At 48.4% G+C, this 27,228-nt stretch overlaps 1 protein-coding gene across 2 annotated transcripts in view; it reads left to right on the forward strand.

Annotated features, from left to right (window-relative positions):
* Positions 1-27,228, forward strand: part of RNASET2 (ribonuclease T2) — a 522,081-nt gene that overhangs the window by 360,305 nt on the left and 134,548 nt on the right. For both annotated transcript variants that reach the window (XM_069607702.1, XM_069607703.1), the window contains one exon: positions 12,926-13,039. In XM_069607702.1, coding sequence (XP_069463803.1) covers positions 12,926-13,039 — 114 coding nt within the window. The remainder of the gene's footprint in view (positions 1-12,925; positions 13,040-27,228) is intronic.

The following is a 27,228-nucleotide window of genomic DNA, read 5'->3' on the forward strand; positions in this document are numbered from 1 at the left end:
CCCTTTCGGAGCGGCGGAGGCAAGGGCGCCTCCAAAGGTTCCGGCGGCGGTTTCGCTTCCTACCGTCAAGCGGCCCGCTCGTCGTCGCAAGAGGCCTACAGAGGACGAGGCAAGTCTGGCGGACCCCGCCGTCGTCGCCAAGGAGGCCAAGGCGGCAAGGCCGCGTCCAAGCAGGATTGAACCGGCCGTGGGGTCGGGCCCCCACCGAAGCACCCCGGTGGGAGGCCGGCTGGCGGGCTTCGTCAGCGTGTGGGAGTCCATCTCCACCGACCGTTGGGTGCTGGACGCCCTGGCCCGGGGCCACGCGCTCGAGTTTCAAAGAAGGTGCCCGCGCGTCCCCCCCGTGGCCAGGAAAGAACTTCACGTCCCTCAACTTCTCCTGGAGGTAAAGGCGATGCTCAGAAAGGGCGCCATCGAACTCGTCCCAAAGAGGCTTCGGGGCTCCGGAGTCTACTCGCGTTACTTCCTCGTGAAGAAGAAGACGGGAGGATGGCGCCCCATCCTGGACCTGCGACGCCTGAACAGGTTCATCAAGGCGCAGAAGTTCCGGATGGTCACCCTCCAGCACGTCCTGGGTCAGCTGGAGGAAGGAGACTTCCTATCGTCGTTGGATTTGGAGGATGCCTACTTCCACATTCCCATCCTAAAGGGGCACCGAAAATTCCTCAGATTCGTGGTCCAAGGGCGTCATTACCAGTTCAAAGCCCTTCCCTTCGGACTGCGGTCGGCACCCAGGGTTTTCACCAAGTGCCTCGCACCGGTGGCGGCGCAGCTGCGCCGCGAGGGGATTCACGTCTACCCCTACCTGGACGACTGGCTCATCCGCGCCAAGACGAGGGAGCTCGCCGTGGTCCACACGGCAAGGACCGTCCAACTCCTCACGGACCTGGGATTCTCCGTGAACTACGCCAAATCCCACCTGGTGCCCGCGCAAGTCGCACTGTTTCTGGGAGCGAGGCTCGACACAGTGTCCCTTCTGGCCTCCCCGTCGGAGGAGAGGACCAGGACCATCCTGGGCAAGGTGCAACGGATGTTGGTGGCCGACGCGGCCAAGGTGAGGTCCATCAAGTCCCTCCTCGGGATGATGTCTTCCTGCATCTACCTCATTCCCATGTGCAGGCTCCGGATGCGCCCGTTGCAAGAGTTCCTGGATGCGCGCTGGATCCAGACGACGGGCAGCTTCGAGGAAAGGATCAAGCTCGACGAGAGTTTCCGACGAGCGATACGGTGGTGGGGCACCCGCGCGCATCTGACGGCGGGCATGGACTTCCAGACCCCAGCCCACCAGGTGACTGTGACCACGGATGCCTCCCTAGAAGGGTGGGGAGCGCACACCGAAAACCTGCACGCAAGGGGACTCTGGCTCCCGACGGAGAAGTCCCTGCATATCAACGTCCTGGAGCTCCGTGCAGTGTTTTGGGCCCTCAGGTCCTTCCTTCCGTCCCTCAAGGGCAAGGTGGTGAGGATCTTCACCGACAACACCACCACCATGTTTTACATCAGGAAACAGGGCGGAACCAGGTCCCCAGCGCTGTCCAAGGAGGCGCAGGACCTGTGGCATTGGGCCGTCGCCCAAGGGATTCTTCTGGTGCCGTTTCATCTGGCAGGGATAAAAAACACCATCGCCGACTCACTCAGCAGGGAGCTGCGCTCGTGCCACGAGTGGGAACTACGGCAGGATCTGGTGGATCGCCTCTTCCGACGGTGGGGCACACCCCAGATCGACCTGTTCGCGACGGCGACGAACACCAAGTGCCGGAGGTTCGCCAGCAGGTTTCCCCAGACGAGGAGCATGGGCGATGCTTTCTCGTTCCCCTGGGAGGGCCTGTTCCTCTACGCGTTCCCTCCCTTGCCTCTGCTAATCCGGCTCGTCAACCAGCTCAAGAGGTCACGGTGCAGGATGATCCTCGTCGCACCTGCGTGGCCGAGGCAGATATGGTTCCCGGACCTTCTGGACTTGTCGGCGTCCCCGCCAATCAAGCTGCCGGCGGACGCGGATCTACTCTCCAGGGAAGGAGGCGCCATCCTCCACCACGACCCGAAGTCGCTGAACTTGCAGGCCTGGCTCCTGCAGCGCTAGAGTTTGGAGGATACGACTTACCGGCCGATTGCAGAGAGGTTCTTGCAAAGGCCAGGGCGTCCTCGACTCTTAAATGCTACGGACACAAATGGAAGAGGTTTTCTGTCTGGTGCCACGCACAGAAGATTAACCCTCTACGGATTACGGCTCCCCAAGTGCTGCCGTACCTGCTGACGCTGGCCAAAGCTGGTCTGGCACACGCGTCCATCAAGATTCATCTTGCTGCGATCTCCCGATACACCAGAACCACGGGCCGGACGTCCTTGTGGTCTCATCGTCTGGTGAAAGAGTTCATGAAGGGACTGTTCAGATCGTTCCCGCCGGTGAAGGCTCCGGCCCCGGCGTGGGAGCTCAACGTGGTGCTGACCAAACTTATGGGACCTCCGTTCGAGCCTCTGCACTCGGCCCCGTTGAAGTTTCTATCGTGGAAAACAGCTTTTCTCGTGGCCATCACCTCCGCACGACGAGTGGGAGAGATCCAGGCCCTTTCCTGCAAGGCCCCGTACTTGACTTTCCACGACACGAGGGTAGTGCTCAGGACGCACCCCTCCTTCATGCCCAAGGTACCGTCGGACTTTCATCTCAACGAACCCTTGGTGTTACCTGTGTTCTTCCCGTCGCCTTCGTCGCCGGCTGAGAGGACTTTGCACTCGCTGGATGTAGCTAGAGCGCTGAAGTTCTACGTGGACCGCACGAAAGGTTTTCGGAAGACGTCACAACTCTTTGTGAACTTTGGACCTGTCAATCAGGGGAAGGCTCTCTCGAAGGCTTCCATCTCCAGATGGCTCTCCGGCTGTATCATGTACTGTCACCGGTTGGCAAACCGACCGCTGCCTGGCCGTCCGAGAGCCCATTCCACCAGAGCGATCGCAGCTACCACGGCGTTCCTATCTGGTGTGCCCCTGCTGGACATATGCAGGGCTGCTACGTGGAGGTCGACGCACACCTTCACGAAATTCTACTGCGTCGACCGGGATTCCAGGGAGGAGTCCAGGGTCGGCCAAGCAGTGCTGCGCAACCTGTTCGCCTGAGGTGAGCCTGGTGAGGAGGTAAGATGCTTAATGTTGAGTTGATGTGATGCTTAATGTTGAGCCTTTGCCACCTCCCGTGGTTGTGCATGTGTGTACTGCTATGTATTCTTTATTCATGAGCATGTGAATCCATGCCAGACCCCATGCTGGAGAAGGAACAAGTTACTTACCTGTAACTGTTGTTCTCCAGCATGGGTCTGGCATGGATTCACATGCGAACCCTCCCGCCTACCCCTCTGCGGCTCTTCACTTGGTCATACTGCCACTTCACGTGCTTCCAAATCTGAAGATGGCTGCCAGAGGCGGTGCTTAGGTAGAGGGCAGTCATTGGCTGTGGTCAGTATGACGCAGAGACCAGTGATTGGTTATTACTACGAAAGACAGATCAGAAACGAAACTGATACTGGTTTTTTCTTTACCGAGGATTCCCAGCCTGACGACGGGGAATATTCATGAGCATGTGAATCCATGCCAGACCCATGCTGGAGAACAACAGTTACAGGTAAGTAACTTGTTCCTTCTTTTTCTGCAATTACAAAACACTTTTCTTTTAATGTTTTCTTTCATTGGATTAATCTGAAGGCTGGTGCTTTTGGATATGTTTTGACTGAGGCAACAAACAGCTTTATAGAGATATATTCGAACACCCCAGATCCTAAATGTTAAGAAAGCTAGGCTGACTTTACTCTGACATCCCTTGAAATGGCATTCTTTTATCAAGCTGAGGGGTCATTTTGGGAAAGCTCCAGTCCTACTAGCCTTCATTGAAATAAATGGTATCAAATATTGTTCATCATTTCTAAGTGAACCTTTTCACAGTCTCATACTCCAAATGTCCCAACCTGTCATTTATTCTGCAAAACATTAGATGGTTAAATCAAAGTTCATCGCAAAACTGAAATCTCCTGTGTGCGGTTATGGTTAGTTTCCCACCTTTAAAGGCAAATTAGTGAATATAAAATGTTTACCTGATTACCTGTTTTGAACGCCAATATACTTCCACAGTATGAATCGTGTTTGGATTTGACACTCAAAGCACCCCAATAGTTATGGAAAGCCTGGAATGCTTGGCTCCCTATCTGATTATTGGGTTGCTCCCCGGAAAAAGGGACTTAGTCTGCCTCAAAAGGTTTTGTCCAGATAGGCTGCAGTATTAAAACACTTTCCGATGGAACCAGCAGAGTTTGGTTAGGTTTTTCAGGGAGCTGAACAAGTGGTGTTCTTGGTACATTTAATGACTCTCAGGATTACTTTTAAGTCTTTGTGATAATTTAGATACTTGGCCAGTGCTGAAGTTGCAGCAATAGCCATTTGTTCTCTTGGCCAGCGACAGAAATGGGGCTTTGGGTCTTTTCTCCTATCGGGACTGGAAGTGAAGCAGCGACTCCTTGTGAAGTAGGCCAGTCAGGATTGTTTTGCTATGTCCACTCCTATCTGAAGCATGAATGGTCACAGTATTCATCAGGTAATGGCAATTCTGTCTCGGGCCGGGTTAAGTAAGGGACCAAAGATTAAGCAAATCCTCTGTGTGACGAATCACTAGATGGCAAACGAAGGCTAATATCTTGAATTGGTTGGAAAGCCAAAAAGCCAACATCTTGGAAGGTTCAGAAGGTAAAAAGGTCAAGAGGCATGCTGGCTAAAGACAATCGACCAGGAGCCTAGAATGCAGATGTCCTTTTCTGTTTATAGCATTTTGCTACAATGGTAACCTACATAAAGGAAATAAAGAATGTGTAGGGGACACTGTGTTATCATGGACTGACCATTCTAAATGGGTGTCTTCTCTATTGCATTGAAGAAGGATGAGCGTCCCGAGATGTAATACAATGGAAAAATATTTCTGATGTTTGTTAATCTGCTTAGAATCACATGCTGTGCATAGGTCCGACATCCAGTGGTCACTGCGGAGTATTGCATTTTGTTTTTCGTAGTCGAAAAGGGGACGTCGACAAGGCGTGTCTGAAACACTATCCCTATAGTGACGTGCGTTGTACCCACAATCCCTCACGCGTCGAGGTCCCTCAGATTGTTTTTTTCCGCCCAGCTTCTGGTCGCCTTCACGCGGAGCTCCTTGAGAGACATTGCAACCCTCGACCTTTGGTCGTTCTTCTCATAATATTAATAAACACTCCCTCGACGCAGTTGTAGCTGTTCTCCGCCGAGCAAAATCTTCGACGGAGGGTCGAGCGGAGGAAATCTTTCGGCGCTGCCGAACACGTGGCCTGGCCTCGCTGGCCATATACAGTAGGGAGAGTGGGGTCGTGGGACATCTCTGGGTCTTTCTGAGAATGCCTTTCCCTTTCCCCTTCCTTTCCCTTGGGGTGCTTACCGCGATTTATTGCCTCGGCTATGGAGAGGACACCCTTTAGATTTTGCCCGCTTTGTAAAGGCAAATTCACTTGGAAGGACAAGCACTCACGGTGTAACCGCTGCTTGCCCCTCGATCACAAGGAGGAAGGTTGCGCGGCTTGTCTGCTTCTTAAGCCTAAAACTCTAAAAGACCGTAGGGTTAAAAGGTGGGCGGCCTACGCGATGTCGAAGGCCGAAGGTTCACCCGCCGCTGCTACCACCGACAGTGACGAGGAACGCGATAACACGACCTCCGCTACGGAAGTCGAAACCCCCTCTAAGGAGCGCTTGCGCGCTTCGTCGTCTGTCCCCGGCCCCGACGGGCTCGGCTCACGCCCTGCTTATGGGGATGAACACCCCGGCGACACTGACGCACACAAAGATTCACATAAGCACACAACCCACGGCTCTTCTTCGTCTAAGACGAAAAGAGCTTCGGCGCCCAAGGAGACACAGGTTCCACCGGCGGCCTACTCGGACCGTTTGGGTTCGAAGCCCCTCTCGCAACCGCAGCCGCGACCAGCGACTGGGCTTTCGGCAAATAAGGGCGCCGCCACCAAACCATCGGCCGGCGCGCATCAACAGAAGGCGCAGACCGCCGTAGAGCGTTCGATACCCATAGCGTCGAAAACGCAAGCTTCCGCCGACAAACGAGTCGCCGACAAACGAGTCGCCGATAGCTTGGCGAGGATCGCTGTAGCCGACGCCCAGAAGCGTACGCCGAAGAACACGTCGAGCGCTACGCATAAGTCGAAAGACACGCCGAAAAAGCCCGAAGAAAAGCAGGGACTACCCCCTTCAGTCAGGGGGTAACCCGGCACACCTGAAGGTTTTTCGGAGGGCGACGGGACACTTTCCTCGACGCTTTGGGAGAGGTCGAGCCATTTCCAGCTAGATGACTCTATTTTTCCCCCGCCAGACCGCTCTGGGGTACCCCATGAAACCATGGAAAGACTCCACCTCTGTATGGAGAGGATGGAAAGGTTTATGAGTACCCAGACCTCTCAAACTCACAAGAGAACTAGAGAAGGGCCTCAGGAGGACCACAGGGCCAAAAATCCGAGGCTAGTCGATCCCCAGCAGGACACAGCCTCAGACTTCCATAATGTATACGACCTCACTGGGGAGGAACAATACTTGGAGGAAGAAGATGATTTCATGGACAATGAAGAAGGACAGAACCAGGAGGAATGTCTGGAAGACAGACCAGACATTATAGAAGAAGGCTTCGGAGAAAACCCAGAAGGACCTTCGCATCCCTGGCAATCCCCATCAGTATATTCCGACACTGATGTCCTAAACCTAACTCCTCCGGACAATTCTCCGGTTAGGAACACGTCTCCAATTGACGATCAGCCCACTTTCAATGCACTGTTGCGCAGAGCAGCAGCGCATTTCGAACTGGACACTGGGGAGCTCTCTCCAGAATTGGACTTTGTAGAAAGAGTGATTAAAGAGAAACCCCTGGTCAGCCAGACCATTCCCCTCCTCGCTTCAGTGAAGAGAAGAATCATCCCTTCGCTGTCGACTCCCGCATTGATCAGAGGGGTCAATCCGCGAATTGAAAAACTTTTCACTCCTTCACCCTCAGACCCGCTCTACATTAGGGGACATTCCATACCGGATTCCCTAGTAGTATCTAATACTAGTAAACCGGAGACACAGGCGTCTTTAATAAATAAACCTGTCGAAGACGCTAACCTCTTCGGAAAAGCGGTGGATGAAGCTCTAGAGATGGCTAAAAAAGAGTTTGACACTATCAAGACTCTTGACCAGATCTCTAAGCCCACTACCAGACACGGCTATGGCAACAAACGCTTTTTTCGTGGCCAACGCCAGCAACAACAACAAAGTCAACATCAACAATACCCTGCCACCAATTACCAGACCAATAGTGGGCAGTACAGCCAAAGAGGCCAACGCCGGGGCAAAGGGAGAGGTCGGGGATCCACCCCCAGAGGCTCCCAAGCCCCCAACAACTCCAAGTGACGCGAAGATTCGCGTCCCCTCCCATGCAACACCGGTCGGGGCCGGATAACATCCTTTCTTCCTGCATGGGAGGAGATAACGTCAGACCGTTGGGTACTTTCCACCGTAGCCCACGGATACTGTATCGAATTCAACAGTTCCCCATCCTACAGACCCCCGAGGGGACGTCGCATGACGCCGGAACATCTTGCCATCCTTCTCCAAGAAGTACAACAACTGCTGGAAAAAGGAGCCATAGAGGTCGTGCCTCTATCTCAGGTAACGGAAGGTATTTATTCAGTGTACTTCCTTGTACCCAAAAAGGATCTAACCATGCGCCCTGTATTAGATCTGCGCCCAGCGAACAAGTTTATCAAACCCCAAAAGTTTCGTATGGTAACCTTACAGGAAGTGATCCCACTGCTTTCCCAGGGAGATTACATGACAACATTGGACATGAAAGATGCATACTTTCATATTTTAATGTTGCCAGCGCACAGAAAATACCTAAGGTTCATGATAGAGGGCAAACACTACCAGTTCAGAGTGCTACCCTTCGGTAGAGCATCAGCACCAAGGGTATTCACGAAGGTGCTGGCAGTGGCAGCGGCCCACCTGCGCAGGTTGTCTATCCCAGTTTACCCTTACCTCGACGACTGGCTCATAACAGGGGATTCCTACGAAACATGCTTCTCCAATACCCAAAAGACGGTAGACCTTTTGTTCCAGCTGGGCTTCTCCATCAACGAAAAGAAGTCCAGTTTAGACCCCAGTCAAATCAAACAATTCCTAGGGGCTCTAATTCAAACAAGGGACGGCCTCGTCTTCCCCTCCAAAGAGAGGGTCCAAAACATGCTGTTTCAGATCCCTCAATATGTGACCGGGCGAGAGGTGACGGTACGCAAAGCAATGCGCTTGCTAGGGATGATGGCGTTGTGTATTTATTTGGTACCTCACGCGCGCCTGCGCATGCGCCCAATGCAAGAGTGGCTCAACAGCCAGTGGTGTCAGGCCAGCGGACTATGGGAGGATCTAGTGGTGGTCTCGCAGGCCTTGGTTCTCTCGCTACGGTGGTGGACAAAGGAAAACATGGAAAAAGGGAAACCCTTTGCCACACCCGCGGCGGAAGCCACTCTAACCACAGACGCATCCCTCACAGGATGGGGGGCTCACCTATCCCATCAGACTGCTCACGGAGTGTGGACTCCGAACGTAGCATCCAAACACATCAATCTACTGGAGCTACTAGCGGTGTTCAAGGCGCTAAAAGCCTTCCAAGAACACCTACAAGGCAAGACAGTAATGGTCCTTACGGACAGCACTACAGCCATGTACTACATCAACAAGCAGGGGGGCACCCACTCTCCAGGCCTGTCCAAACTGGCCCAGAATATATGGAAGTGGGCTCTCAAACAGGACATGTTCCTAATTCCACTACATGTACCCGGGGAACTCAATCTGCTGGCGGACAGACTCAGCAGAGATTTCCCCCTGCCCGAAGAGTACGAATGGCGTCTGCACGAAGACATCGTCTTCGACGTCTTCACACAATGGGGATTCCCAGAGATAGACCTGTTCGCAACCCTGGAGAACTCACAATGCCTAAGTTACGCCTCCAGGTACCCCCAGAACCAATCCAAGGGGAACGGTCTGTCGATGCAATGGTCAGGGAAATTTGTTTACGCTTTTCCCCCCGACTCCCCTTCTCAACAGAGTGGTGCACAAGATGCACCAGGAACAAGTGACCATGATACTAGTGGCCCCAATGTGGGCACGACAACCATGGTTCGCTCACTTGATGGAGATGTCTCTATCTCCCCCAGTAAAACTCCCCTGCCCGTACAACATGCTGTCTCAGGACAAGGGCAGGACTCTGCATCCATGCCCCCAGAACATGAACTTAGCAGCTTGGCTCCTGAGATCATAGAGTTCGGACATCTACAACTCCCGCAAAGATGCATGGACATCCTCAGGGAAGCCAGAAAACCGAACACTCGCCACTGCTATTCTAGCAAGTGGAAAAGATTTGTCATATGGTGCAGGAGTAAAAGCATCAACCCTATTGACTGCTCTCCCACACATGTGGTCCTATACCTGACCCACCTTTTGGATTCAGGTCTAGTGTTTAACTCCATTAAAGTCCACCTAGCGGCACTTTCTGCATACACCACTTCCCAACTCAAAGTGTCGTGGTGGAGGATCCCGGTTATAAAGGCCTTCATGGAGGGAGTAAAGAGAATACACCCCCCGATAGCTGACCCAGCTCCCGGATGGGACCTTAATGTGGTACTTACCAGACTCATGGGCTCTCCATTCGAACCCATGCACAAAGCATCTCTTAAACACCTCACTCTTAAGACTGCTTTTTTAATAGCTATCACCTCCATCAGGAGAGTAAGTGAACTTCAGGCTCTTTCTATTCTAGACCCCTTTGTTACAGTTCACAGAGATAAGGTGGTTCTACGCACTCACCCTAGGTTTGCTCCGAAATTTATTTCTAAATTCCACGTAAACCAATCTATAGAACTACCAACGTTCTTTCGAAATCCTTCCAATTTGCGAGAAAGGACTCTGCACACACTAGATGTACGCAGAGCGGTCATGTTCTACATGGAAAGAACCAGACCATTGAGGAAGACTAATCAGTTCTTCGTCTCGGTGGCAGCAGGAAGAGAAGGAGATGCGGTTTCAAAATCCACTATTTCTAGATGGATTGTTCAATGCATCACTCTCTGCTATACTCTTGCTAAGAGAGAACTGCCCTTTAGGCCAAGAGCACACTCTACTCGAGGCACGGGGGCATCCATAGCATTCATTGCAAATGTTCCCCTTGAGTCCATCTGCAAAGCGGCTACCTGGAGTTCTGTGCACACCTTTACAAAACACTACTGTCTAGATACACACTCTAGATCTGACTCCCAGGTGGGACAAGGCAGTATTACGACACCTTTTCTGTACTGTTCCTTCTCATAACCCACCGCCAACTCCGGGTACTGCTCGCTAGTCTATGCACAGCATGTGATTCTAAGCAGATTAACAAACATCAGAAGAGAATGCATTACTTACCGTAAAAGCATTTCTGATGGTTGTATCTGCTTAGATTCACATGCGCCCACCCTTCCTCCCCGCTCGGATGGAAGGAACATAGACTTCCTTTATATATCTCTCTCTCTTTTCTGTACTCACTCACGTCTAGAAGGCTCCCTCAGGGCAGAAAAAATACAAACAGAGGGACCTCGACGCGTGAGGGATTGTGGGTACAAGGCACGTCACTATAGGGATAGTGTTTCAGACACGCATTGTCGACGCCCCTTTTCGACTACGAAAAACAAAATGCAATACTCCGCAGTGACCACTGGATGTCGGACCTATGCACAGCATGTGAATCTAAGCAGATACAACCATCAGAAATGCTTTTACGGTAAGTAATGCATTCTCTTTTCATGTAATGAACTGATTAAACAAATCCGTATTCAGAGTTTTACAACAAATCCTTATTCAGAGTTTTACAACCAATGTTGAATTTTTTGGGGTCTTAGGGTGTAATCTGTTGCACATTTCACATGACACATTAGCTCTTGCACATTACAACAAGACATGAATTGAAGATAATTCAACCAGTTAAAGGCCCTATTTTTCAGTACAATTGGCATCAAATAACTCCCTGTAAAATTGTTTGTAAATATCAACTTTCTTTTAATGTGGCTAACACAATGAACATGTTCTTGATATTTGCAAGGGTGCGTTCTTTTTGAATATTGCACACAGGATCAAGAATAGCACGATAGGATAGTCAACCACCCCTAAAAGAAAAAACGCATTTTGCATTGGATTAGAGATGCATCTTTCAAAAGCAATATGGAGGCCTTTCATACAAAATCATAAACTTCCTTAATATGCGTTGTGACAATGTATAAGCATTTATTTATATAAATGGCATATGGGTCATGTATGTGGTCTTCTCTTTTGTGATCCCTCAACCACAGGAAAGAAAGGCTTAAGTATAATTTGCACCTGGGAAATGGTGTTACCGCATGTGTTTCCTAGACACCTGAGGCCCTTCCCCTAGCGCGGCCATCTTTCTTAATTGTGGGGCGGCCACAGAATGCCCATCTGTTTCCTCATTGGCCCCCTAAGAATTCATGCACCCTTCCCCACCTCTTCCCTCCCCATTTAATTGCTGGACTAGTGGTTTCTGCTCCGATCACGGCACCCAGTCCCGATCACGGCACCTAGTCCTCTGCACTTACAATAGAAATAGAAGAGACTAATTCAATTTTTCGATTTACTAAGGGTGGGGGCCAACTTTTTTTGTCATTTTTGAAAAAAAAAATTCTTGCCGTGATTGGGCTCGGCCAATATTCGTGGAGCCTGGCTCCCATGGAAAAAAAAAAGATTTGCACCCTGGGGTGCAATTAGCAATCGCCCCCTTGTCCGGGATGCATACATGGCCGGTAACGTCCCTCAGCCCATCCTTCGCTCAAGCATGCCCTGGATTGGGTTTATGGGTTGTGGCCGGCCATATACTCCCAGACCCCGACTCCAGGATGATAATTGGCTCCAGTACTATTCTATGGGATGAACAAAGTACAGTGAGAACTTTCCACACAATGCCAGGCACTTAAACTCCATATTAATTCAGACATACTAGGAATGGTCAGCAATATGTTTAAGGCATGATTGTTTATAGGCATGCTTGTGTATTCGATGGATTTGCATTCAAATGGACAATTCTTATAAGTGTTTCCTAAATATGAACTTTCAATAAGTGTTGTATATTCATTTCTATGTGAGTGGCTTGTTTCTGAAGTGTGTTTACCTAGCACCATGATTTTGGTGTTGGTTCTGTAAATGTGTAAGTGTTTTGCAATTGCTAAGGATTCACAGGACCGTCTTTGCACGTAAATGCTTACAGATCTGATAGTTCAGCGAGTTGAGAGCTTGCTGGTAGGTTCTGTGTGCTCTGCAGAATAGGGGTTCAAATTAGTTTAGGATGCAGGATGCAAGCTCTGCAAACGAGAAGAGATCTCATTGCAGAACATATCTTGTTCCAGGGATCTGGGGGATCAAAATAAAGGCTTGATGGGCAGGTGCTAAAAGCAGCTTTTGAGTACCTGGCACCGAGGGTCCCAAATCCAACATCCACATGAAATGTAAACGCTAGACCCATTATACTTTACATGTTTTCTTGGTGTGCCCTAATGCTCTATTACGCACATTGACAAGCACATAATGGGTATTTTCATAGGCTGCCAGTTGGTTTCAGGTAGCAGTTAGTGTCAAACTAACCAGGCTCCTAGCAATTGTGATCCCATGTGTCAGGTGTTGAAAGTAAATTAAAAGAAAATAGCAGTGAGTGGTTATCTTTAATGGAATCCCTCCATTCATCCTTAATTAGTAGATCAGCTTTATAAAAAGTTGCATGAGTCCATAGTCATTTGGCAATTCTGTGTTTTATTGGTGACTGATTAATCGTTTTGCTTCTTTATTACAGGAAACATGAGTGGCAGAAGCATGGAACCTGTGCAGCCACCCTGTGCATTCTGGATTCCCAGCATAAGTACTTCGGCAACACCCTGGATTTGTATAAGAAAACGGACCTCAGCAGGTAATGTTTCGTAGGTTACTTCGGTCTTTCATGCTTGTACTTTGCTAAATGAAGTCTTGCCTTCTAACAACTCAGTATTCAAAACTAGAAACTGAGGTTATCATTTGCTAAATCCAGACTACTGCTTCTGTTCCTCATGTCCACCCTATAAATGGAAAGGGGCTCTGACATGGAGCCTGGTACACCATAGTATCTTTTTTTTTTTGTTCCATAACAAAGTCCCTTAGCAATAAGGATGGTGATACATCCATTGGGCTGGCTGTACCTGCCAGTAATAACCCCATGTAATGACCCTCTCTTGATTTGGGCAGTTACCCACCAATAGTGCCCACCATCTCAGACTTTGACCAAAATGCATACGTGGGAGGTCTTTGTTGGTTGGAGGCCGCAAAAGCTTTTAATTTCCTGTTGTGTTGTGTGGTGCCTTGTCACCTATACTAATATCTAGAGGAGGGTGCAGTAAATTGCGGAAGGAAATACCAATTTGGGGGTATGCTTATAGTATATGGGGGAGACTGTTGTTGCTCACTGTGGAGAGGAAGGGCAAAGGAAGTTGTACCTCCTTGCCACTTTTTTCTTGCCTGGGGATCTGGCTCTAACTCCGATCTCTGTCCCTCAAGCAGTCAGTAGCTAACATCCTAGCTGTTCTGTCATGCTCTAGTTTCTCCTTCAACTCCCCTGAGGCAACCACTGTTTGACTCAAACTGGCCCTGTACCTGCAAGGAATCTATAACACCCTTGCTGTATTCACTTCTCCTTCCTCCCTCTACATTTCTCACTTTGTCCTCGATGTCCCTCCCCTTCATTCTTGGCGGTTCTTCAACCTCTTTGCTTGTCTGCACCAACTCCCCTAAGCCCCACCCTGCTCTGCTCCCACCCTCCCATGCCTCTTTGACCCCTTTTCCTTTGGCCCTCACAGACCCATGCCACTACAACAGCTTTTCCAGCTCTTAACAAAGCTCTGGAAAGTCTGGTCTCTTTGCACCTACTTAACGTCCTGCACCTTCCCTTCTGTCCTCACTGCCTTCTCTACAGTGGGTTCTCTTTCTCTCCTCAACCTCTGGTACCTGCAGACCTTTCCACATCTCCTCCTTCCTACTCCCCAGCCCCTGCTCTTCCCTCCATACCCTTTCCTACTCCTCCTTCTGTCCTCTCCACTTTACTGCTCTCCTACTCCAAACACCCACACTGGCCTTCACCGTGCCCAAGTTTATATGAGGACCCATACTCTTTCCCCTCCTAGCCAGCGCTTTGTACTAGCAGTTGCAACTGTAAATGGTGATTACTCTGGCATTGGGTTGGTGGCCCGGTGAGGCATCCATTGTTTCCCCTTGATTTGCCCCCACCTGTTCCACCCCACTTAGCAAGTCTTGAAGAGGCTAGTCCGCCACATTGGGTCCTTTTATCTTTGCATATGCATGTTTGGGCGTATTAGTGGAACTGGTCCTGGTACTGAAGTTCGCCTGCCAGCTGTGGCAACAGTCCTGCTTCACCCGCTTTTTGGGTTTCTTATCTCTCTCACTCCTGTTGGATAAATACACGTGGCTCCACTGAAGGAGCCACGCAAACTGGCATCGTCGTAGGACGATTCTTAAAGGCACAATCTCCCAGTCAGGGGCGGCAAACAGTGGATCCTCCTAATACCACCCTGGGGCTTCACAGCTTTAGCCGGTGGTGGCTCTGAGTCTCACCCACACATGCCCGAAGGTTCATATGTATACAGATAAGGGTAGGTTGATGTCCACGGAAGGGTGACAGGGTGAACTTCATAATTGTATCATTTTGCACTGCAGGCAGGCTGCTGCACTGCATACCAAGTGCTCAAACGTGTGGTGCAGCATTAAGGAGTCTGGTTTTCTCAACCTCACGGCCGCCCCACTGCAACAAGGCTCTGGCTTTGTGTACCAATGCTGTACTTGACTGTACAGGTGTTCCATTGTTAGACTATCCATACTGCATGTTTCCCCCACGCCAGCACAGGGAATTTTTGCAGCAAGTTTTGGGAACTAAGTTTGTGCATCTCTCATTCTGTTATTTTCTTTCTGGTTGTTGCAGTATAAATGTAGAATCCTGCAAACAGAGACCCGTGAGCTGGACTTCTTAACCCTAGGCATAGAATTGGTGTCCATGGAAAGACTTGCACAGATCTTATATTTTGATCTACCATTATATCACCCGGGTCTTCAAACACTCAATGGGCTCCTGGTCAAATGCAGGATAAAATTAAAAACCGTCTGCATTGCATGCCACGCCTTTGCCCGAAGGGCCCAGAATCCACCAGGAAGAAGTTCATCCACTTCACCTTGGTTCGAATGCTTTGCTCTTGTAACACAGGCTTAATAGCACTGCCACACTTAATCAGGAAATTCCAGGGAGAACCCTCCTTCTTATTCCTTCAAACCAAGCTATGGAATTCAATGCCCATGCAACTCCCCACACAGGAAGACCACTTTGTTTTCAGAAAATCTCATAAAACCTGGCTGTTCTCGATACCACAACAGACTTCCTAGCATGGCACCCTCCAAAGACCTGAACAATCTGAACCTTTTGACCTAATAGTCACCCCAGGCTTGGACTAGGAGAAACGAATCAACCACTCTGATGAACTGGCATAGCCATGTAGCTATCCAAGGCCTGGCATATGTTGAAGTCACTAATAACCAAATTCTCACAGCTTATTAATAGAACAGCGTCTTCAATTTCTAGCAAATAAGACAATTTAGGTCAAGAAGATGTACATTTTCCAGAGTCTGGGTAATCGCACCTTTTTGCAGGTTTGCCAGCATCCCTCGACCTTTTAAGTCCTGCAATGCTGTCTTTGCTTGTAGGCGTTTATGCACAAGCAATCTTACTCCTTGGTGTTCTAGAGGGTGCACTTCGCAATGGCAGTTTTTTTTCTACAGCTCTGACAAATGTATTAAATAAGCATAAGTTAAAGGATCAGGGAGCAGGTGACATGAAAGGCCTACTAATTGAGTAGCATTTTCGAGCACAGGCATAAGAATGGTAATCTAGATTTTAAAATCTACCAGAGGAGTTGCACCACAGCCATCGGTCATCTTGTGTAGCAGACGTGTGGCAAGTGGAGAGCGAGTGCTGTGTTGGTCGTAGAGCCTGTGTTACATCACTGTACCGTGAACCATTCGTGATGTGCAGCCGAGGGGATCCTATAAACGGGCGGTCTGATTGGCTGCAAAAGGACTGGCTTTTCGACCTCCTTAAGGTAAGCGGCACCCACCAATTTTTTATGCCCAAATTGGAACGTTGCCTTATTGCGGCTGGAATAATGAGGACCACCACCCTAATTTATTTTTTTTAATCTGCGCACCGTAATGTGGTGTCATATGAGGAATTATGATAGGCCATCGTCATGGCTTGGGTGATAGTTTGCATGCAACAGCGTATAATATAATGGTGTCTGCACCACAACCTGCTGTGTGCCAACCGATGATCCTGGTGTGCCCTCCCCGGAAATCTTCGAGGTGGATAGTCCTAGTGGACCCGGGGGCCTATGGTCATGTCCTCTGCTATCGTAGTATTACACTTGCGTGCGTGAGATGGTTTACAGCCTGGTGACTCAGTGCAGCTACACTGCAGTTGAATTAAGATTGAGCAATAACTAGATTGTAACCAGGGTTGATTTCAAGAGTGCTGAGGTGAATAATTGAGTGCCAGACCTTACTTGCGGTAGTGGAGGAAATCTGCTGCCTGTCCACAAGATCTCACCACCTCCTCCGAGGTGTGCTTTTATCAAGCTGCCTGACATGGTATGTTTACTGGGGGGCAACTGCTTGAACCTCAGCAGTCTCATCACAACCTTGCTTGACTGCACTTCCTTTTTATCTGAAGCCTGTGTGTTTTGAGCACTGCTTGTACGTGCTAATTACGTAAGTACAAGACAATGCAAGGTACTTCATTGGCATGACAAATTAGATCAATATTGCCAAAGTAAATAACTGATATACATAATGTTACTCACCTAGCACTAATGATCATTTTGTTTTTCAGCTTTCTTTTTATATAAGTCCATATTACTTTAGGCACTCTGGTGGCATCCATAATATATTTTCGAAGGGATTGGTTCCTCCGACGTATTCCACATCTATGACGGGTAATCGCCACAGCTCTGCTGCTTCGGAAAATGTCCTGCGTCAATGACGTCGATACGCTGTCCTCGAGGGCCTCCGTCGAGTCGACGTCACCGGATGTTATAAGTAGGATGCTCCACGCCCGTAGCCTTAGTTCTGTTTTTTCCACGAACGTGTTCGCTTCGGAGATCTCAGCGTGCCTCGGTTCTTCTGTTACTTCTATCGGTTCTTCGAACTTGGTGTTCTGTGAAAAGATATCATGTCTTCGTCTTCTTCTACCCTGCGGTCAGGATTCAAGAAGTGTCGGGACTGCGGTTCCAAGATGCCACTTACAGACCCGCACAACGTCTGCCTCTGGTGCCTCGGCGAGGACCACACTACCGATGACTGTGACGATTGACAGTCGTTAAAGTCGAGGGCCTTGCGGGAGCAGAAGAAGAAGCAGACTCTACGTAGGGTTTCCAAACCCTGAAAGTCGTAATCCGCTGGCTCTTGACCGACAATTCGAGGGGCGACTCTCCGAGACGTCGGCGTAAGTACAGGGGGTCTCGGTCCCAGAGTGGGTCCCACCATTCCTCTGCCTCTTCGAGGCACTTGCGGAAGCGCCGTCACCGGTCACCTTCTCTGTCCTCGTCTGAGGACTCCGCCAGACGGCGGGTTGTTTGTCCCAACAAGCAATCCTCTCCTGCGGAATGGGATGCATTATGTACGGAGATGATGGCGATTTTCCAATCGCATGGCTCCATTCCGTCCGCGCCTCCGAAAGAAGCCGGCAGGGAACGTGCTAGGGCCACCGCTCGTACGCCTTCAGGCCCGGGCGGTCGGCGCGGTCATCGGGAGCCTTCGAGGTCCCGATCGGACAAGGTGGATCGCTCTAGCCATGCCCGCTCCAGGTCCCGGTCCTCAACGCCCTCGAGACTGGCGAAACCTGTGAGGTCTTCTTAGAAGACATCGACGCCATCGGCGCCATGTCCGTCGAAGGACTCTCTCGAGGCTCTGCATCCGAGGAAGTCGTCGGCGCCGAGGCCGTCGACGGACACACTTGGGGCACCGCCCTTGAGGCCTGTGTCGAAGCCATCGGCGCCACGCTCAACGCTGATTGCTTTGAAGCCCTTAACGCCTTTTGTGGAGGCTTTACCAGAGGTACCCCGTGCATCAGTGGAAACTCTGAGGAAGGCCCTGAAGAAGTCAGTGAGGCCTGTATTTCAACCTTTTTCTGTGCCTTCTTCCAGGGATTTATTCCAGTCTCTGGATTACATCTCTGAAGTGGATGAAGGGTCTGATGAAATTTTGGTTCCTGATGAGGTTCCTGACAAACTTTTTCTGGTCATAGCCAGTTGGAAGACCTGTGTCAGTCTTTGCACGACGCCAGTGGTCTGGAAACCTCTCCAGAGGTTGAGTTCGGTAGGCCTGAGACTGGCACGCACCCCGAGTCTTCATACCGGCGTCTCATGTCGAGGTTGACGGAGTACTTGGGGTGGTCTGCGCCACCAGTGGATTTTCTGCAGGGTGACCTGACAGATATCCTTGACCAAGGTCCACCCACTGACCCGGTGCTGCCATTTCATATGGCTTTACAGGGAAGGTTGGCGGCGGCTTCGACTGCTCCGGAGAGTCTCCCGGCAGTGAGCAAGTCGTTGCCGAAAAAATACCTTCCAGCGAGTAGCAACCCCTGTTACTTGACGAGGCACCCCTCTCCTGAGAGTTTGGTGGTGCAGGCAGCTACGGCCCAGGCAAAGCAGGCGTCTTACCCTACCATCCCTCCTGATAGGGACGACAAACGTTTTGATGGCTGGGTGAAGAAAGTGTTTTCTTCAGGGGGTATGGCTTTACAGGCAGCCAACTCTGTGTGTGCCTTAGCACGTTTCACTCACACTCTGTGGAATGTGTGTCTTTGGCGGCTGAACATATCCCTGAAGGGGAGGAACGGGATGGTTTTCTTGCCCTCATTCAGGATGGCAAGGATGCCATGTGTGAATCCGTTCAGTCGGGTCTGGACATGTCAGACTGTGTCAGCCGGTCCATGGCAGCGAGCACCGTGATGCGCAGATTTGCGTGGTTGCGGAAGTCGGGGCTTGCTCCTGACATACACGCCCGGCTTCTCAACATGCCCTTTGATGGTGCACATCATTTTGGCAGCAAGGCTGGCGAGAGCCTTGAGAGGTTGCAGACCTCAAAGACTGCAGCGAAGTCATTGAGCGCTGCGGTCCGCCAACCTCCGCCCTTTCTTCCTAGGGGACAGCAATGGAGGGGAGGTTCCTTTAGATACTACTCGTCTTTTGGTAGATCGAGGTGTGCGGTCAGTCAAAGGGGCCAACATAGGAGTACCAGAGGTGGAAAACAGGGTACTCGAGGTGCCAAGGCCACTCGAGCAGTTGCCTCTTTGCCCTCGGGCACTGCAGCAGCCGCTTCAGCTTAGTCATGAGGCCATGTCCCTTGGTTCGCCGGTTGGGGGAAGGCTGGCGCAGCATCTTGTAGAATGGCGTGCCATTACTTCAGATGTGTGGGTTCTGGAGATCATAGCCCACGGCTACTGTCTTCCTTTCCGGCAGAGACCTCACAACAATCCACCAGGGAATCTCGCACGAAATCAAATCCCCGCTGGAGAAAGGTGCCATAGAACTGGTGCCTGTAGCGGAGAGTAACAAGGGATGGTATTCCCCATATTTATTGATCCCGAAAAAGACTGGGGATTGAGACCCATCATGGACTTGCATGGTTTGAACAAGCTCCTCAGGAAGGACAAGTACAAGATGGTTACTCTCTCTCAATTCCTCCAGGCCCTTCAACTTCAGGACTGGTTGGTGTCTCTCGACCTCAAGGATGCTTATTTTCATGTGCCAATTCATCCCAAGCACAAGAAGTACCTGAGGTTTGCGGTTGGCGACTTGCACTTTCAGTTTCGGGTCCTGCCGTTCGGATTGACCACCGCCCCGAGGGTCTTCACCAAGCTCATGGTGGTGGTGGCGGCGTATCTAAGGAAAGGGGGGATTCATGTCTACCCCTACCTGGACGATTGTTTGATCAGGGCGCGCTCTCCCGAGCTAGCCTGGATCATCTGTCAGTCACCTGCCACTCCCTTCACAAGCTGGGCTTCTCCCCAAACTTAAAGAAGTCCCAATTGACACCTACGTAGCGGCTCCAGTACATCAGAGCAGTGCTCGACAGTGCTTTCCTCCCCAGGTGAGGGCTCATCACATTTTGCAGATGGTGAACAAGTTTCAACATGCCCAGAGTCCTTGTACTGTTGCCGTTGGAGAAAGTTCTGCGACTAGTGCAGGGTTACGAATGTGGATCCTTTTTCATGTGCCATTCCTGTGGTTCTGTCTTTTTTGCTTTCTTTAGCCCACAAGGGCCTGCAAGTGGGTACCATTAAAGGTTACCTGGCGGCACTGTCCATATTTAAGCGCTCGTCTGAGGAGTGTTCTTATTTTAACATCCTTTGATTTCTGAGTTTCTGAAACGGCTCACTAATGTATTCCCATCGTCACCTTTCTAGGTGCCCGGTTGGGATTTGAACCTGGTTCTTAAATTCCTAACGGAAGCTCAGTTTGAGCCTTTACATTCTTGTCCATTGAGACTGTTGACCTTGAAAACTGTATTTTTAGTTGCAGTCTCTTCCGCTCGCAGAGTGAGTGAGTTGCAGGCACTTTCCTTTAAGCCACACTTCACAGTGTTCCATAAGGACAGGGTTGTCGTTAGGGTTTGTCCTTCTTTTATTCCGAAAGTTGTGTTGGAATTTCATTCAAGCCAGAAGGTCATGCTTCCGGCGTTCCATCCTCCTCCCCATCCTGGTAAGGAAGAGGAGAGGCTCCATAGGTTGGCTCCTAGTAGAGCTTTAAGTTTCTACATCTCACGCATGTCCCAGGTCAGAGTGGACGATCAGCTCTTTGTAGGATACGCTGGAAGGCGTTCGTTACTAAACGGACTTTGTCTAGATGGATTATCTTGACAATTTCTGAATGTTACCACTTGGCGGGTAAGGACCCTCCAGTAGGCTTACGGGCCCATTATACTAGGGGTGTGGCTGCCTCTATTGCCCTGCAGAAGGGTGTTCCCATTCGTAACATTTGTGAAGCAGCCACATAGGCCTCTGTCCATAATTTTGTCAAACACTACTCTTTGGATTCTATCCATGGGCAAGATTTGGCCTTTGGCAAGGCGGTCCTCTATTCTGCAGTTTAATTGGGCATTCTAAAATTCTAAATTCTTTTCCCATCTCCTTACATTGGTACTGCTTTGGGAGTCTGTCATAGATGTGGAATACGTCGGAGGAACAAGTTACGTTCTTACCTGGTAACGTTCTGATGGGATGTTCTGATGACGTATTCCACATCGAACCCTCCCAACCTGCCCCTCTACAGAATTTCTTATGCGATAGCAGCTTCCGTTTCCGCAAGGCTTTCTGTAGTCATACTGGCAGAAGATTGGTGCCACACGTTCTGGGAAAAAACTACAACTGAGGCTACGGGCGTCGTACGTCCTACTTATAACATCCGGCTACGTCGGCTCGACGGAGGCCCTCGAGGACAGCGTATCGACGTCATCAACGCAGGACACAGATGCCGAAAAGATTTCCGAAGCAGCACAGCTGTGTTGATTACCTGTCATAGATGTGGAATACGTCGTCGGAACATCCCATCGAAAGAACGTTACCAGGTAAGAAAGTAACTTGTTCTTTCATATTTATTTGTACATTAAAGCCATATTGATGCTTTTTATACATTTCATTGACTATATATTCAAATAAAAAAGATAATTCCAGTAATTATAAAAATTGTAAGAAGAAAAATAAACATACATTCTAATACATCTATTGAAAAAGTGCTGCCAGTGCTTTAAATCCTATTCAAATGTATCTCAATGTAATACCGAAATCGATCATATGATAAATTAAGTTGGGGTCGTTACTCTGCATGCATTTAATCCACAATGTATTTCATTCCTTATTTTGATCTTCAAATCTCCAAGGACGAGCAATGACTTTGCAGTGAGTCATCAAGTGTTTAACACTTTCTAACTGTGTAGTACTACATAATGCACATGTCCTGTAGTCTTTGTCAATTTTCTTCTAACCTCTGATTATTTCCCCAGATGGCACAATATTACATTTTATTCTTAAATTATTTTAGTTTTAGGAAATTCTAGCAAATAGCTAGCCTTTACATTGCTATGTGAGATATAGGAAGGTTTTCAAAGCTGTGAGCTTTAGTTCTGATTAATCTTGTTTTCCTACCCATCAATCTCATTAGTGTGTTTTTTAGCATGAATTTCATGACCAAGATCATGCAATGTCATAATGCCATTAAGTATACAACGATTCCATTAAAAATCTTTTTTTAATAGAAGATCAGCAGTTGTGCCAACCATTCTCGGATAAGTGTTTTGATGACCTGTGGCAATATAAAGCTTTGGTGCATTACACGACGCAATTATAAAAATCGAAATAAATTCAACCTTTGTAATATATTCAAAACTTCCATAGATCTAAAACCGAATTCAGCTCCCAAAAATTAAATGCGCAGGTTATTGGGGTTAATCCTGCAAGATTTAGCAAACCATACCCTTCTATCCCAGCAAGTTCTTCATTGTCTCTATTCCCCAGATCTCGGCTCCATATGTCAAAGCAGGCTGGATCTAGTTCTGTTTGGCAAACCTCCCAGGGGTCGCCACATGCAGCCTGGCATTTCGCATAACATTCATGAGTAGATTTTTCCAATTAAGCTTTTGATCAATGACTACCCCCTGGTATAGTTTGCTGGGTCTTACTGGGGCATACATTTGTCTCGAGTACTAATGATAAAGTGTCCCACTGTTGTAAATGGCAATTCATTCCCCCCATTACAGAAGGGGAAAGACCATATGCAAATCAGGCTTGGCCCCAAAAGGGGCAGTCCAGCCCGAACTGCTAGGTCACATCCCTTCTGCACGAGACCACAAGCATCCCCAAACATGTTTCGCCCTTGTTGGGGCTCATCACTGAGGAGTAGCTTGGGTCTCTCATATGGTCTTTCCCCTTCTGTAATGGCTTGGCAGGCGAAGAACGATGGTCTGGAGGGTTGCCCTGAGCAATGCCAGTGGTTAAGATTCAGTCTAAACCTTCCAGCCATCACCTCTTTGTTTTTTCATTTTATACTTCTACCAAGTCTCATTGTTTTTTTTAGTTTCTGTCCTCCCTACACTTATTCTTTAAACTGTCTGCCATTCCCTGTTTCCAGCTTGTGGTCACTTCATCTGTATTTGGCAAGGGTTTGCCTGTGCTTCAGGTTTAGTTTTTTTTTTTACAAAAATTAGCTAACCTGCATGTTTTGCACTACTGACCTGTAGCATTCTAGCTTGTGGTCCTGTCCTAGTTCTGTTGTCCAGTATATTGTTTATTCATTCTTTGGGACCAGCTTGATTCCCTAGTCCATTTCTCCTCCATCATTTAGTTTATTTGTTTTCAAACAGTAGGGCACTGCTACCGAGCGGGCACAATTTTGTAATCTCTTGTTCAAGGGATTATTTCGATGGTTTTTACGGTTTGGTCTTGCAGTGCCTGGTTGTGGCAGACTTTTGGGTTACTGCTCATGATATGGCACCAGAATTTTAAAATGCTTTTTTTTGGATGTTGAGCAGCAGGGGCAATCGCTCAAGTGCTGCTCTGCACCCATGCCATGTGTAGTTTCTATGCACACGCTGACTGCTGGAGGAATGTCTATTCTGTGGGACATTTTTCCCATTCTGCGTTACCTTAGTTTTGGACCCCACAAGTCCCTCCTGTGAAGTAGGATAGGAGTGATGGTGCTGTTGAAAAGTTATAGCGTTACGTTTACTGGTGGATTGAATTATATTTGCTTCTTGATGGCATAGAATGCACAGAGGGATTTTTCTTGGAAGTGTTTATTGTATGCACTTACTGAGACCTAGGTGGGTGTAGTTTGTAACATGCTGAACAGCTGTGACATTAAGGAATCGTTGGAATGTGTTGCTGCTGTTCTTTGCTTCGTTCTGGAATACATGCAGGGCTCAGGATTATGTGCAGAGGTTAAGATTGAATTAGAGTCCATGTGACCAGGTCATGAACAAATAGCAGCCATTTTATTTCTGAGCGACATTTTATTTCGGAGCCCTTCAGTCACAGGTCTGGAATTCCTCTAGCAACATAGGGAGATGATTGCTATAGAGATTAAACCGGATTGGGCTGAGTTTGCACCCTTGTCCCACTTCTTTTTCCTGTTTAAAAGACCCAGTTTCAATGTTGTTAATCTTCACCTTACAGCTGATTTAGCTGTACATGGATTTTATTATGTTGTACATCTACCCCCCCCCCCCTTTTCAATTGTGCAGCCATTTTAAGGTTTAACGCTGGGTTCCATATCAAATAAAATGCTTTTCGGAAACCTCTACAGAAAGCAAATATTGTACCCCTGTTTTTCTTTGTTCTGTAAATGTTTGTGGATCATAGACTGCAAAGCGCGGATATGGTTCGGTGCTTGGGTAGTAATCCTATCAGACCGTTATGTGAAGTGTTACAGTTGATTAGGAAGCTCTGTACGCTTTGGATCATGAAGCATAGTTTGCAAACAGTTTATACGGATTCCTCTGCAGTCATTTGGGCCAAATGCCCAGATTGTAGAATGATGTTGATTCATTTCACTAATGCTTTTTGAGTTTGGTATGAGCTATTCTTGAGCATCTCATTTAGTATTGTATCTGTGCCGCAGGATGTCTTTGATTTTAGTTTTTGGCCCTCTGTGGGTTTTCAGTGGGGGATGTCTGTATAGGTTTTTCAAGTAGTCTGACCATATTTGTCCTTTGTTAGACAGGAGCCTACATTTTGTTTCGTTTTTTTATAGCCCTTTTAAAACCATTTAGACAGTTGGTCATTGTGTTTCACATATATTGTGTGATTTTGTAAGTTAAGTGAGTCTGTTGGTGACCTGCATTTTCTTGGCGTTTTGTCTTCGAAATAACTGGTTCTCATTAAAATGACTTGTTCGGGTCCAGCCTGAGAACACCACCTGTGGGTGTGTATGGTATTCTTGTCTTGTTTCCAGTTGGCTTCTGAGTTGTCTTTTCATTCTAAATGTGCTAAGGAAGAGTGGATGCTTGTCTGTGTGATGGAACTGCTATTTCTGTGTCCTTTGGCAAGGTTGTCTCTTGTGCGACCCGTAGTTCTCTGCCCCATTTCCAGCACTGTGCCGATGTGTGCCAGAACTTGGATTCTGTGTTTTTATTTGAGCAAAATGTTATTCCCAGGTCATCTCCAGCTTTGGTAGTGTTGTCCCCAGTGGTGATAGGGTATTTTGTGGCCCAGGCATATTTCTATGCTTGGTACTGTTACGCTGCCTTCTGCAAATCTCCTACATAATGCATAGAAGCATCTCCAGTGTTTTTGTTGTACTAGTTTCCTCATATTTTGGTTTACTATTTGCTAGACTTGGGTTGTTTGTCGGTGCTTTCTACTGCTTTTGTTCATTTGTTGATTGTGTTCGTCTTGCAGTTATATAAGCTTTTTGTTGAGCTCTTTAATATGCTCAAAGGCACTTTCCAGCACTACAATGTGGTCCTTTATCTGCTGATATTGTTTTCTTGACTGCTTTCCTGTGGCTACAAGTTGCCTTCCTTATTAGTGTGATATTATTGGGGTTCTCTCGTAAGCTGTTTTCAACACTGTGCTTCTCTATTGGGAAAATGGCTACAAACACAAGCAGGTTTTGGAAGTGTCACTAGTCCTTTATTAGCAAAGAATCAGACAGCATTTGCTTAGACCCTTTTGTGGGCTGTGTGCTCTTAGCATCTGTCACGTCACACTTCCTCCTTGCTTGTGAATTCCTACTGCTGCACAACCAAGTTTCGAAGGGTAATTTTCCGGGTGCATGCATATGGCCTGCCCTACTCAAGGTAAACAAGTGACTGTTACTAAACGCCAAGCCCTCATCTCTTCTGACACCTCTGGAAGCCAAGCAATGATATAAGGATCAGATAACAAAATAGCAGATATTTTAAGAAGGTAGCCAGTAGCAGGACAAGTACAGAATTGACTCCAGTCAATGTGTGCTCTGCCAAGTGATTTTGCTTCCCTTTGAATTCAGGTATTGAGAACTCCATTTAAAATAAAAGAATGCTGCAAGGATCTGACGAGAATGCACCCACGGTTGTACTGATTCCACTGGCGCACAACCACGAATAGTAATTATCAATATAGACCTAAGGCCTTGAGGGACGCAATTGCAGGAACTGGATGAGAAACTGATCCCTGGTCTCCTGAAAATCATTTGTACCACCATTTGAAAGTCAACAAATCCCACAGGATCCCACCATGATGGAAGCCAGGTTAGAAGAAACCACAATGGATGGTCTTGGATGGCCTCCAGATCAAACAACATAGAAGCATAACCAAGCTGTTGGTTCTGGAACAAATGTTTTTCATTCATCAAGACTTTGCAAGAGAGACGGTCGTTACATATAAAATGTTTGGAACTGCATCGTGAGCTGAAGGTCTACAGCCTCCAACATATGCTGATGAACCTGTGATGAGGGTTTGAATGGATGATACATGAAGGTTCTTCACTGCATATTAGTCAGAGAAGAAGCTTCCACCTTAAGCGAAGGACTTTTCTTCATGTTTTTGTTTTACTATTTCTCTCCATAGGTAATAAATTGCAGCTGTTTGTTTAATCTCTTGGGTGAGGTACTTTTGTTCTCTCTTTGTTGCTCTGCAGGTTAAGTTATTCGGTTCAAATTCACAATTGACCGGCCTGCCAAACCCTCTGCTGTTGATATCGCAATATCGCATATCTGGTAGGATGACTGAAAACCTAGACTTCTTAGTATTCCTCTCTGAAGTGTTCATGCTTCCGCTGTCCCCACCACGTTCTTCCTCCCACAATCTGGGTCTGCTTAGGGATGACCTGGTGCATCGGAAGCTTCCTATACTGGCTTGCTTGGCTGTGGTCCTACAGGCTCTTAGATCTGCTCTACTTTCTCCCTTCTTCCTCTGTTCAACTCTTCTGATGTTTCATGTACTTCTGCCTCGCTCCTGAGCTTTGATGTTCTTCACTGGACTTTGCTTGGGAGACCTAGTATCACCACTGGGTCCTCTGATTGACAACCCTT

This window comes from Ambystoma mexicanum, chromosome 4q (assembly GCF_040938575.1).
Source record: "Ambystoma mexicanum isolate Mex_15411 chromosome 4q, UKY_AmexF1_1, whole genome shotgun sequence".
Lineage (NCBI taxonomy): Eukaryota > Metazoa > Chordata > Amphibia > Caudata > Ambystomatidae > Ambystoma > Ambystoma mexicanum.